The sequence below is a fragment of the Gigantopelta aegis genome, chromosome 5, assembly GCF_016097555.1.
Source record: "Gigantopelta aegis isolate Gae_Host chromosome 5, Gae_host_genome, whole genome shotgun sequence".
Taxonomy (NCBI): domain Eukaryota; kingdom Metazoa; phylum Mollusca; class Gastropoda; order Neomphalida; family Peltospiridae; genus Gigantopelta; species Gigantopelta aegis.
In genome coordinates, this window is record NC_054703.1 from 29742085 (window position 1) to 29757084 (window position 15000).

Here is a 15000-nt window from a genome sequence, read left to right on the forward strand (position 1 = left end):
ATAACACTACACATAACACTTGATCAGTACTAGATATAACACTACACATAACACTTGATCAGTACTAGATATAACCCAAGATATAACACTAGATCAATACTAGATATAACACTAGATCAGCACAAAATATAACACTAGATATTACACAAGATCAATACTGGATTTAACATTAGATATAACACTAGATATAACATTAGTTCAGTACTAGACATAACACTAGATCAGCACAAGAATTAACACTATACATAACACTAGATCAGTACTAGATATAACACTAGATATATCACTAGAGCAGTATTAGCTATAACACTAAATATAACACTAGGGCAGTATCAGCTATACCACTAGAACAGTACTGGCTATAACACTAGCTATAACACTAGCTATAAGACTATAACACTAGCTATAACACTAGCTATAACATTAGCTATAACACCAGCTACAACACTATAACACTAGCTATAGCACTAGCTATAACACAATCTATAACACAATCTATAGCACTAGCTATATCACTAGCTATAGCACTAGCTTTAACACTCTAACACTACCTATAACACTAGCTTTAACACTAGCTATAACACTAGCTATAACACTATAACACTAGCTATAACATTATAACACTAGCCGTAACACTAGATATAACACTCTAACACTACCTATAACACTAGCTTTAACACTAGCTATAACACTAGCTATAACACTATAACACTAGCTATAACATTATAACACTAGCTGTAACACTAGCTATAACATTATAACACTAGCCGTAACACTAGCTATAACACTAACTATAACACTTTAACACTAGCTATAACACTAGTTGTTGCTTGTATCACTAGCTATATCACTATAACACTAGCCATAACAATAGCTATAACACTAGCTATAACACTATAACACTAGCTATAACACTAGAACACTAGCTATAACACTACATATAACACTATAACACTAGCTATAACATTAGTTATAGCACTAGCTATAGCACTAGCTAGAGCACTAGCTATAACACTAGCTATAATAATAGCTATAACACTAGCTATAGCACTAGCTATAACACTATAACACTAGCTATAGCACAAACTATAACACTGGCTACAACTAGCTATAACACTAGCTATAACACTAGCTATAACACAAGCTATAACACAAGCTATAGCACCATAACACTAGCTATAACACTAGCTATAACATTATAACACTAGCTATAACACAAGCTGTAACACTAGCTATAACACAAGCTGTAACACTAGCTATAACACTATAACAATAGCTATAAAACTATAGCACTAGCTATAAGACTAGCTATAAGACTATAACACCAGCTATAAGACTATAACACTAGCTATAAGACTATAACACTAGCAATAACACTAGCTATAGCTATAGCACTAGCCATAACACTAGCTATAACACTATAACACTAGCTATAACACTATAACACTGGATAACACTAGATATAACACTATAACACTAGCTAAAACACTAGCTATAACACTAGCTATACCACTAGCTATAACAGTGACGTGTTGCCACTGGTCCACGTCCCACCTGAGAAGGATCCACGGCTGGGTGGTGCAGCTCAACACTTGGAGAAGTCGACTCTTTTCGGTCGGTACAGTTGTTAGCGTGTACTGCTGGAAGGCGAAGTCCCACTCCTCCAACCCCCCGCGTCTCAGAGCCGTGCAATACACAGAGCTCCTCAAACCAGGGTCAATACTGGAAATATAGACATGTATCTCTGTATCATCTCATACTCATTAAACCAGGGTCAATGCTGGAAATATAGAGATGTGTATCTCTGTATCATCTCATACTCATTAAACCAGGGTCAGTACTGGAAATATGGACGTGTATCTCTGTATCATCTCATACTCATTAAACCAGGGTCAATACTAGAAATATAGACGTGTATCTCTGTATCATCTCATACTCATTAAACCAGGGTCAATACTGGAAATATGGACGTGTATCTCTATATCATCTCATACTCATTAAACCAGGGTCAATACTGGAAATATAGATGTGTATCGCTGTATTATCTTATACTCATTAAACCAGGGTCACTGCTGAAAACATAGACGTGTATCTCTGTACCATCTTACCATACACATAGCTCCTCAAACCAGGGTCAATACTGGAAATAGAGACTTGTATCTCTGTATCATCTTACACTGCACAGATATCCTCAAACCAGGGTCAATACTGGAAATATAGACTTGTATCTCTGTATCATCTTACAATATGCAGAGCTCCTAAAACCAGGGTCAATACTGGAAATATAGACTTTTATCTCTATGTCATCTTACAATACGCAGAGCTCCTCAAACTGGGGTCAATACTGGAAATAGAGTTGTAAATCTATATCATCTTACAATGCACAGAGCTCCTCAAACCGGGGTCAATACTGGAAATAGAGACTTGTATCTCTGTATCATCTTACAATGCACAGAGCTACTCAAACAGGGGTCAATACTGGAAATACAGACTTGTATCTCTGCATCATCTTACAATGCACAGAGCTCCTCAAACCGGGGTCAATACTGGAAATAGAGACTTATATCTCTGTATCATCTTACAATACACAGAGCTCCTCAAACCGGGGTCAATACTGGAAATAGAGACGTGTGCACCAGGACTAAATATAGTGCATCTGTGTACACGCAAAGCTGTGCCATACAGAACATATGCACAATGTATATAAACAGGTAACTAATCAAAACAAAGGCAGTCCAGTGGACAATGAGTGACGTCTTTAATAACATTATACCGACCTTGGAGGCGTCGTGGTTAGGCCATCAGTCTACAGGCTGGTAGGTACTGGGTTCGGATCCCAGTCATGGCATGGGACTTTTTAATCCAGATACCGAATCCAAACCCTGAGTGAGTGCTCCGCAACCACTTGCACCGAGCAGTGATCCATAACTGGTTCAACAAAGGCCATGGTTTGTGCTATCCTGCCTGTGGGAAGCACAAATAAAAGATCCCTTGCTGCCTGTCATAAAAGAGTAGCCTATGTGGTGACAGTGGGTTTCCTCTAAAAAACAGTGTCAGAATGACCATATGTTTGACGTCCAATAGCCGATGATAAGATAAACAAATCAATGTGCTCTAGTGGCGTCGTTAAATTTGTTCATGGTTTACCTGTTTTTACCTTTTATTTGTAATATCTCACCTGCAGTTCATGGTTTACCTGTGTTATCTGTTATTTGTAATAATATCACCTGCAGTTCATGGTTTACCTGTTGTTACCTGTTATTTGTAATAATATCACCTGTAGTTCATGGTTTACCTGTTGTTACCTGGTATTTGTAATAATATCACCTGTAGTTCATGGTTTACCTGTTGTTACCTGTTATTTGTAATAATATCACCGGTAGTTCATGGTTTACCTGTTGTTACCTTTTATTTGTAATAACCTCGCCTGTACTCCATTGTTTACATGTTGTTACCTGTTATTTGTAATAATATCACTGGTAGTTCATGGTTTACCTGTTGTTACCTGTTATTTGTAATATCTCACCTGCAGTTCATGGTTTACCTGTGTTATCTGTTATTTGTAATAATATCACCTGCAGTTCATGGTTTACCTGTTGTTACCTGTTATTTGTAATAATATCACCTGTAGTTCATGGTTTACCTGTTGTTACCTGGTATTTGTAATAATATCACCTGTAGTTCATGGTTTACCTGTTGTTACCTGTTATTTGTAATAATATCACCGGTAGTTCATGGTTTACCTGTTGTTACCTTTTATTTGTAATAACCTCGCCTGTACTCCATTGTTTACATGTTGTTACCTGTTATTTGTAATAATATCACTGGTAGTTCATGGTTTACCTGTTGTTACCTTTTATTTGTAATAATATCACCAGTAGTTCATGGTTTACCTGTTGTTACCTGTTATTTGTAATAACCTCGCCTGTACTCCATTGTTTACCTGTTGTTACCTGTTATTTGTAATAATATCACTGGTAGTTCATGGTTTACCTGTTGTTACCTGTTATTTGTAATAATATCACCAGTAGTTCATGGTTTACCTGTGGTTACCTGTTATTTGTAATAATATCACCAGTAGTTCATGGTTTACCTGTGGTTACCTGTTATTTGTAATAATATCACCAGTAGTTCATGGTTTACCTGTGGTTACCTGTTATTTGTAATAATATCACCAGTAGTTCATGGTTTACCTGTTGGTACCTGTTATTTGTAATATTTCACCTATAGTGCATGCTTTACCTGTTGTTACCTGTTATTTGTAATAATATCACGAGTAGTTCATGGTTTACCTGTTGTTACCTGTTATTTGTAATAATCTCACCAGTAGTCCATTGTTTACCTGTTGTTGCTGGGAGTGGTCATCCAGGCTCTGTATAGCCCAATGGCCTCCTGATCACACTCTGGCAGGTCGTTCTCACACGCTGACGTCACAATATTGCTCCGCAGAAATCTACAACATTTATAGCAATATCCATATCAACTATAGTCAACATGACGTTATTCTCATACGCTGACGTCACAATACTACTGCACAGAAGTCTACAATATTTAGAGCAATATATATACATATCAATTATAGTCAACATAACACTCACACGTTGACGTCACTATACTGTTCTTCAGAAGTCTAGAATATTTATAGTAATATCTATATGAACTATAGTCAAAATGACGTCACTCCGACACGATGACGTCACTATACTGTTCCACAGAAGCCTAACAATATTTATACCAATATCTATATCAACTATAGTCAACATGACGTCACTGACACGCTGACGTCACTATACTGTTGCTCAGAATAATAATAAACAACTACTAATCATAATATTGCTGCTGCTGAAGCTGCTGATGATGGTGATGATGATGATGATGTTGATGATGATGGTAATGATGACGATGATGATGATGATGATGATGATGATGATACTATTACTACTGAATATGGGTGCACCATTTCTATGTCTCAGATTAATAATAATTAGGTGGCATATATCAGATATTTCTTAAGGTAACAAAATGGGTACTTACGAATCAAGATGTGAGGCGCCAGTGTTGTTCATGCCCATCACTCTGAAGGGTTCTCTAACTTTGTTCCTCATAAACCTCTACAAAGATAAACAGTAAATTTGTTTTATTTAACGACGCCACTGGAGCACATTGATTTTTTTTATCTTATCATCGGCTATTGGACGTCTTTGTTGAACCAGTTATGGATCACTGGTCGGTGCAAATGGTTTACACCTACCCATTGAGCCTTGCGAATCACTCACTCAGGGTTTGGAGTTGGTATCTGGATTAAAAAGTCCCATGCCTCGACTGGGATCCGAACCCAGTACCCACCAGCCTGTAGACCGATGCCCTAACCACGAGGCCACCGAGGCCGGTCAAGATAAACAGTGTCAAATGTTAATACCTTGAGCGTGTCAACGCATCAATATGTCAACGCATCAATATGTCAATGGACAAAATGTCAACGCATCAATATGTCAACGGACAAAATGTCAACGCATCAATATGTCAACATTCAATATGACAACGGACAGCAGAGAGTTGGCCAACTTTCTTCTGGCAGTTGGTAGTCTTAACCTAGCATTATATTGTATCATGTGCCTCAGATGTTTAGTGTCGGGGCTAAAAAAAAAAGAGTCTCAGAGTGTTACATTATTTGAAGTGGGCCAAATGTTTAGTCAGTTCTTACTTACCTGAAAGTTGCCATAGAGACTTGTCTTCATCAGCATCGTCTGCACATGCTCGAGTTGATTGACGGCAGCTATCCGAGCGAAATAGTTCATCTCCTTGTGCAGATAGTCCACCGTTTGAAAGGCGGTCTCCATCGGTAGCATACCAGCTCTTGGACACAAATAGACAGATAAACAGAGACAGTCAGGCAGAATGATTGGTGAGCGATATCACACTTTATTACATAATCAGAATATTTCTGTGTTCTTATTGGTTAAAAACCAATCACATGACGTTCCGTAACTAGTGATAGTGCCCTAAAAAGTGATACTGCCCTTGGAGACTTAACCAATGAAAACAAAGAAGAGAAACAAAATTGTCCAATGAATGATTAGGTAATGTAATGCAACGTCAATGGCTACTTTTGTTATAAACAACTACAAACTTGTGACAGAACTCTTTGCTATTCTTTCACAAAAAGTTTATTCAGACTGAGTTTAATTTTTTTTTGTAAAAAAAAATAATTGTTTAACGACACCACTAGAGCACATTGATTTATTAATCATCGGCTATTGGATGTCAAACATTTGGTAATGTTCGACATATAGTCTTAGTGAGGATACTCGCTACATTTTTTTCATTAACAGCAAGGGATCTTTTATATGCACCATCCCACAGACAGGATAGCACATACCACGGTCTTTGATATACCACTCGTGGTGCACTGGATGGAGCGAGAAATAGCCCAATGGGCCCACCGACGGGGATCGATTTCAAACCGACCGCGCATCAAGCGAGTGCTTTACCACTGGGCTACGTCCCGCCCCCATTGTTTGTGAGGAATATTTCGCAGATTTTAAAACGTACATGATACATCAAAACGCAGTTGGATTAGGCATTCCTTGGATTTTATGTTACAAATAAAGAAGGAAGGAAGGAAAGAAATGTTTTATTTAACGACGCACTCAACACATCTTATTTACGGTTATATGGCGTCAGACAAATAAAGAATGCATTTGGAGGTATTCTGTAACTGTTCAATATAAATATATGTTCAGATTTATCACCTTTTGTTTTTATTTTGTTATTAATACGATTTTGAAACTCTTGCTGGTCATGGTATCTAATTTATTTTTTTGTTGGCATAGGATTAAGTGACATTATTAAATCTCATCAGATAGAATTATCTGTATGTCGATTCTACTTACCCTGCCAAATTATCTGTACGTCGGTTCTACTTACCCTGCCAAATTATCTGTACGTCGGTTCTACTCACCCAGCCTAATTATCTGTATATCGGTTCTACTTACCTTGCCAAATTATCTGTATGTCGGTTCTACTCACTCAGCCAAATTATCTGTACGTCGGTTCTACTCACCCAGCCAAATTATCTGTACGTCGGTTCTACTCACCCAGCCAAATTATCTGTACGTCGGTTCTACTCACCCAGCCAAATTATCATGTATCATTTATTTGTAATATTTTATCTAATTTTTTTTTCTCTATTAAATTACATCTGGGCGCCGGGCTCATAAGCTGGTAAACAGCACCGAGCAGCGGTCCTGGAATCGCATTTGGAAAGTTCCCGGGGGTCGGGGGCAATACTTGGTTGTTGCTTCTCCGGCCCCGACTGGGACTCCCCCTTATTATATGCACGTAATGTCCATTAGGGTATGCGTTTTGGGAGTGCTATCTCGCTTAGTCCGGTACCTGGATGAATTAAAACTATTAAAATAAAATTAAAATTAATATTTATTTTTCCTTTCTTACCCCCCAGTCGCTCTCCCCGGAATTTAATAATTTATTTAATTTAATTAATTTTTTTATTATTAATTAACCTTATTTTCTCATTATAATATTAACCTAGGGGTAATTCTCACCTTTTTGTTGTACAATTCTAGGGTTATACTTGGGATAACACTGGGTATCTATAGGCTAATCTTTTTGGCTACTTGTTTATTGTAGTTTTTAATATATAATAAATTTTAACTGTATATTACTTTGTTTGATTTGTATGCCCGTTGCCCCCCCCCCCCCCACATTTTAGTGGGGGGGGGGTGCCCTTGCCCCCCGTTTTATTTGGGGGGCCGGGCGGGGTTTTATTTTTAGCCAATTACTTTTAATTTTTGTTTTGTTTTGTTGTGTAATGTATTAGATTGGCTGGGGTTTCTCCGCCTTGCCCCCCGTTTTGTCTGGGGGGTGCTGGGCGGGGTTTTATCTTTAGCCGATTACTTTTAATTTTTGTTGTCTTGTTTTGTTGTGTAATGTATATATGTTGTATGATTGAATGTGTGATTGTTGCTCGGATTATGGGGGGAGGCTTATCTGGCAGTAATCCGCTCCGCAACCGGAAACTGCACCTTATACATGTATATAGTTCGTCTTTTTTAATTTGTTTAATATCTATTTTAAAAATAAAATAAAATAAAATATAATGTAGGTTACTGGCATGCTCGCTCATTTAATCTGTTTCATATTTTTTATCATTATTTTAACTATGTTTTAGATTTTTAATTAAACAATTATATAATTCAACAGGGCAGGTAACTGGGTTGGGACACTCTCCTAGTGACCTTCTACTAAAGCTTTAGGTCACTCTACTAGTGACCTTCTACAAATGATTGCCATGACTGGATCGAGCTGCGGTTGGACACCGTGGGGTGGGGGGTGGGGGTGTGGTTGTGGTGCCGGTGGTTAGGTTTTTTGGGGCCATAGGGCGTAGGCGGTTTGGCCGTAGGTTTCTGTGAAAGTTCCGGCCCCCCTTCTCGCCCCCTCCCCCCCTTCCTCCTGGTCACACCAAGGCCCGAAATACGATTGGTAGTCTTTATAAATAAATATTAAATTTAATATAACTTTTCTGTGGGCCGGGCTTACCCCCCTACCCCTTCCCTTGCCTCTGGGGACTAAATAATTTTTGTTTGTTTTGTTTTTTGTTTTTTTAAAAATAAATTATAATTTTTGTATTTTTACTTTTAGACTTCCCCATCTAAATTTGCGTTAATTTTAAATAATTATATAGGTGTAGAGTAGGGATTTCTGTATTTCTTTTGGGAACGCATTCAAAATTATTAATGTCGACATAATATATTTACTCTTTTTGACCTCCTGTTTAAAATTTCAAATTTTTTATTATAGTTAGGGTTTTCCTGCCCCGAGTCAGATCACCGATTATATCGGAGGCCGGACTGGGGATAGGCGTGCTCGAAACCATAGAGGTATGTGAGCACGTTTAAAACATATCTAATCTAATCTGTACGTCGGTTCTACTTACCCCGCCAAGTTCCAGGCATCGTTTATTATCTGCGCTCTGTTCAGTGGGTGGATTTTCTGTAGAGAACATAAAAGATGTAACAAGTATTAGCTTTTACTAATAAGACTAGCGAGTAGTATCATTTGCGGTCATCTGTTTAGTGTATAGTTTTAGTTTCAAAATTACGTGTTTAACAAGGGCGAGTACTCTGCAAACGGTTGACGTCGACACCTTCAGATTAGTCAGGGGAAGATAATTTATGCAAGCAGTTACAATCTAAATGATGAAATCCGTATGCCCTGATCAAAATCGTTTAAATGCAGAATTCAAAGTCGAAAAGACAGTAGGCAAAATGGAGATTGCGACCATGATTCACAACGAGGTGCTTGTCCTTAGGAGGACTGCCGATCCCCTAGAAGATCGATAACAGGATGTTACATACCTGTTGCACCCCCAATACTATTTTAGAAACCCAAAGGTGCACTGAATAATGTTCAGTGGAATATATACAGCTTTAATGGCATGCACTCATGAATCATTATAAACACGGATATAAATCCAGTGTTCGCGAAAGGTAGGCATATCCTGACCAACTCGTGGCACAAAGCATGAGCACAACCTACACCCATAAAGTCCATAGTTGAAATGTACAGGATTTGCACCAAAATTAATGAATGAATGCTTAACGACACCCTAGCACAACAATACACAATTTCAACGTACAGACAAAGACTCTTCACTCTTAAACACAATGTCAACATAAAAACAACACACTAGACTCTCAAACACAATATCAACATACACACACACACCACCCTACACTCTTAAACACAGTATCAACACACACCACCCTTCACTCTTAAACACAATATCAACATACAGACACACCCCACCCTTCACCCTTAAACACAATATCAACACACAGACACACACCATCCTACACTCTTAAACACAATATCAGCATACAGACACACACCATCCTACACTCTTAAACACACTATCAACACACAGACACACACCACCCTTCACCCTTAAACACAATATCAACATAGAGAGACACACCACCCTACACTATTAAACACAATATCAACATACAGACACACACCACCCTACACTCTTAAACACAAAATCAACACACAGACACATACCACCCTTCACTCTTAAACACAATATCAACACACAGACACACCACCCTTCAATCTTGAAAACAATAGCAACACACATATACACACTACCCTTCACTCTTAAAAACAATATCAACACACATATACACACTACCCTTCACTCTTAAAAACAATATCAACACACATATACACACTACCCTTCACTCTTAAAAACAATATCAACACACAGACACACCACCTTTCACTCTTAAACACAATATCAACAGACAGACACACACCACCCTTCACTTTTAAAAACAATATCAACACACAGACACACACCACCCTTCACTCTTAAACACAATATCAACACACAGACACACACCACCCTTCATTCTTAAACACAACATCAACAGACAGACACACACCACCCTTGACTCTTAAAAACAATATCAACACACAGACACACACCACCCTTCACTCTTAAACACAATATCAACATACAGACACACACACCACCCTTCACTCTTAAACACAATATCAACACACAGACACACACCACCCTTCACTCTTAAAAACAATATCAACACACAGACACACACCACCCTTCACTCTTAAACACAATATCAACACACAGACACACACCACCCTTCACTCTTAAACACCATATCAACACACAGACACACACCACCCTTCACTCTTAACCAAAATATCAACACACAGGCACACACCACCCTTCACTCTTAAACACAACGACACACACCACCCTTCATTCTTAAAAACAACATCAACACACAGACACACACCACCCTTCACTCTTAAACACAATATCAACACACAGACACACACCACCCTTCACTCTTAAACACAATATCAACAGATAGACACACACCACCCTTCACTCTTAAAACAATATCAACACACAGACACACACCACCCTTCACTCTTAAAAACAATATCAACACACAGACACACACCACCCTTCACTCTTAAACACAATATCAACACACACATACACACACCACCCTTTCACTCTTAAACACAATATCAACACACAGACACACACCACCCTTCACTCTTAAAAACAATATTAACATACAGACACACACCACCCTTCACTCTTAAACACAATATCAACACACAGACACACACCACCCTTCACTCTTAAACACAATATCAACACACAGACACACACCACCCTTCACTCTTAAACACAATATCAACAGACAGACACACACCACCCTTCACTCTTAAACACAATATCAACACACAGACACACACCACCCTTCACTCTTAAACACAATATCAACACACAGACACACACCACCCTTCACTCTTAAACACAATATCAACACACAGACACACACCACCCTTCACTCTTAAACACAATATCAACACACAGACACACACCACCCTTCACTCTTAAACACAATATCAACACACAGACACACACCACCCTTCACTCTTAAACACAATATCAACACACAGACACACACCACCCTTCACTCTTAAACACAATATCAACACACAGACACACACCACCCTTCACTCTTAAACTTCAAACACACCACCCTTCACTCTTAAAAACACACTCTTAAACACAATATCAACACACAGACATCAACACACAGACACACACCACCCTTCACTCTTAAAAACAATATCAACACACAGACACACACCACCCTTCACTCTTAAACACAATATCAACACACAGACACACACCACCCTTCACTCTTAAACACAATATCAACAGATAGACACACACCACCCTTCACTTTTAAAAACAATATGAACATACAGACACACACCACCCTTCACTCTTAAACACAATATCAACAGATAGACATACACCACCCTTCACTCTTAAAAACAATATCAACACACAGACACACACCACCCTTCACTCTTAAACACAATATCAACAGATAGACACACACCACCCTTCACTCTTAAACACAATATCAGCACAGGGCTCGAACTTAAAAATTTGTCTCCCACGGCAATTTTTAAAAGAATTGTCATGGGTGAAACGTCCCACCAACGGCTATCGTGAGCCTGCCTATGGCAATTTTTTAAAAAGTGACAAATAAACATGACTAAAAGGCTATTTTGCATAATGTAGATATATTTCAAATGTGCAGATGTTAAATATTGGCAGACAATGTACACCAGGTGTATATATTTTGCCATTGTTGAGCTTTACCGATGGCAGAAAAGTGCCATCGGTGATGGTCTCTACCTACGGCAATTTATAGCTTAACGACGGCAATTACCGTCGGTGCCGTCGTTAAGTTTGAGCCCTGCAACGTATAGATAAACACCACTCTTCACCCCTAAACACAATATCAACATACAGACAGACACCACTCTTCACTCCTAAACACAATATCAACATACAGACAGACACCACTCTTCACTCCTAAACACAATATCAACATACAGACAGACACCACTCTTCACTCCTAAACACAATATCAACATACAGACAGACACCACTCTTCACTCCTAAACACAATATCAACATATAGACACACACATTGTGATGTCTGTAATACCCATAACACATCACATTTCCTACATGATACCTCGTGATCAGTGTTCAGCTGTTTGAGAAGAGCTCTCCAGTTGGAGGAGTCATAATTCACTCTATAATACCCATACTGCATCACGTTTCCTACGAGCCACGAGTCGTTGTTGCCGCCATTAGGAAGGAGAGTGGACGCATCAAACGAAACTGAAACATAATTATAATGATGTTGATAATAATAATAATAATAATAATGATGACGATCATAGGCACACAGGCTCCCATTTTTGTAGGCCCTAGGCTGGCTTTTGCCCGAATTAAAACGAAAATGCCCGAATCTGGATAACAACATTTATTCATATTAGCATTACTACCAAACAGAAAAAGAATCACTACACCTTGTTACATGGATTAAAATTAATTTTGAGGGTAAAATGATGGTAAAAGGGTCCCAGATTAGCACATGTTGCCTAAATATCTGTATCAGTTTTACCTGAATTTAAGGTTCTGCTCCAGCTCTAAGGGAGACTGGTGCCCTGCCCCCCCCCCCCCCCCCCCCGTTTCTTATGCTTATGATGACGATTATTATTATTATACCTGTGATGATGAAGAAGAAGATAATGAAGGAAATGTTTTATTTAACGACGCACTCAACACATTTTATTTACGGTTATATGGTGTCGGACATAAAGTTAAGGACTACAGATACTGAAAGAGGAAACCTGCTGTCGCACCATCCCACAGACAGGGTAGCACATACCACGGCCTTTGATATACCAGTCGTGGTGCACTGGCTGGAACGAAAAATAGCCCAATGGGTCCACCGACGGGGATCGATCCTAGACCGACCGTGCATCAAGCAAACGTTTTACCACTGGGCTACGTCCCGTCCCAAGAAGATGATTATGATGATTATGATGATTATGCTGATGATGATTATGATGATTATGATGATTATGCTGATGATTATGCTGATGATGATTATGATGATTATGATGATTATGATGATTATGCTGATGATGATTATGATGATTATGATGATGATGCTGATGATTATGCTGATGATGATTATGATGATTATGATGATTATGCTGATGATGATTATGATGATTATGATGATGATTATGCTGATGATGATTATGATGATTATGATGATGATTATGCTGATGATGATTATGATGATGATTATGATGATTATGATGATGATGATTATGCTGATGATTATGATGATGATGATGATTATTATGATGATTATGCTGATGATTATGCTGATGATGATTATGATGATTATGATGATGATTATGATGATGATTATGCTGATGATGATTATGATGATGATTATGCTGATGATTATGCTGATTATGATGATGATGATGATTATGATGATGATGATTATGCTGATGATTATGATGATTATGCTGATGATGATTATGCTGATGATTATGATGATTATGCTGATGATTATGGTAATGATTATGATGATGATGATTATGCTGATGATTATGCTAATGATTATGATGATGATGATTATGATGATGATTATGATTATGCTGATGATTATGCTGATTATGATGATGATGATTATGCTGATGATTATGATGATTATGCTGATGATTATGCTAATGATTATGATGATGATGATTATGATGATGATTATGCTAATGATGATGATGATGATTATGATGATTATGATGATTATGCTGATGATTATGATGATGATGATTATGATGATTATGATGATTATGATGATGATGATTATGATGATTATGATGATTATGCTAATGATTATGATGATGATGATTATGATGATTATGCTAATGATGATGATGATTATGATGATGATGATGATGATTATGATGATGATGATGATGATAGTCATAATAATAAAATGGCTAAAGTAAATATACATACTGTGACTTCTGAGTGTACAAATTTATCCCCCCTCCCCACCCCCCCCTCCCTCCCCCCCCCCCCCCCCCCCCCACACACACACACACATACATACATACACACACACACATGAACAGATTGAGGGAATGCTTTGGTGTGAAACTGCACGTTTAAGCTGACCGCGCGCAGTCGGATATCATGCTGGTTTGTCCAATAAGATTCCGGTTGTGTCAATTGAATCGTTTGTAATACTCACCATCCGCGTTTTGCGGAATCCAGATGACGTCATTAGCTGTTTTCGAGAAGTCGTTGTCATGGTTACTGGTCATCGTGAAGGGGATCTCCCATTTGTAGCTGGAAGGTCAACAGACGTTATTCAAATAACATCAAACTATGATTTATATATAAAACATCATTTAATGCAATTCACATGACATTAAATTATCATTTACATCTAAGACGTCAATTGATGCTTTTCACTTGGTCACTTATAGCTGAAGCATCAACTAACGTTATTAAAATCACATTAAATTATCATTTAC

At 38.1% G+C, this 15000-nt stretch overlaps 1 protein-coding gene across 1 annotated transcript in view; it reads right to left on the reverse strand.

Moving 5' to 3' along the window:
- The window catches only part of LOC121373595 (aminopeptidase N-like), a 62331-nt gene that overhangs the window by 4133 nt on the left and 43198 nt on the right, over positions 1 to 15000 (reverse strand). The window contains exons 14-20 of the mRNA XM_041500284.1: positions 14715 to 14812; positions 12627 to 12775; positions 8957 to 9012; positions 5709 to 5856; positions 5035 to 5111; positions 4343 to 4453; positions 1555 to 1722 (exon numbers count right to left, since the gene is read on the reverse strand). Of these exons, the coding sequence (XP_041356218.1) occupies positions 1555 to 1722; positions 4343 to 4453; positions 5035 to 5111; positions 5709 to 5856; positions 8957 to 9012; positions 12627 to 12775; positions 14715 to 14812 (807 nt within the window). The remainder of the gene's footprint in view (positions 1 to 1554; positions 1723 to 4342; positions 4454 to 5034; positions 5112 to 5708; positions 5857 to 8956; positions 9013 to 12626; positions 12776 to 14714; positions 14813 to 15000) is intronic.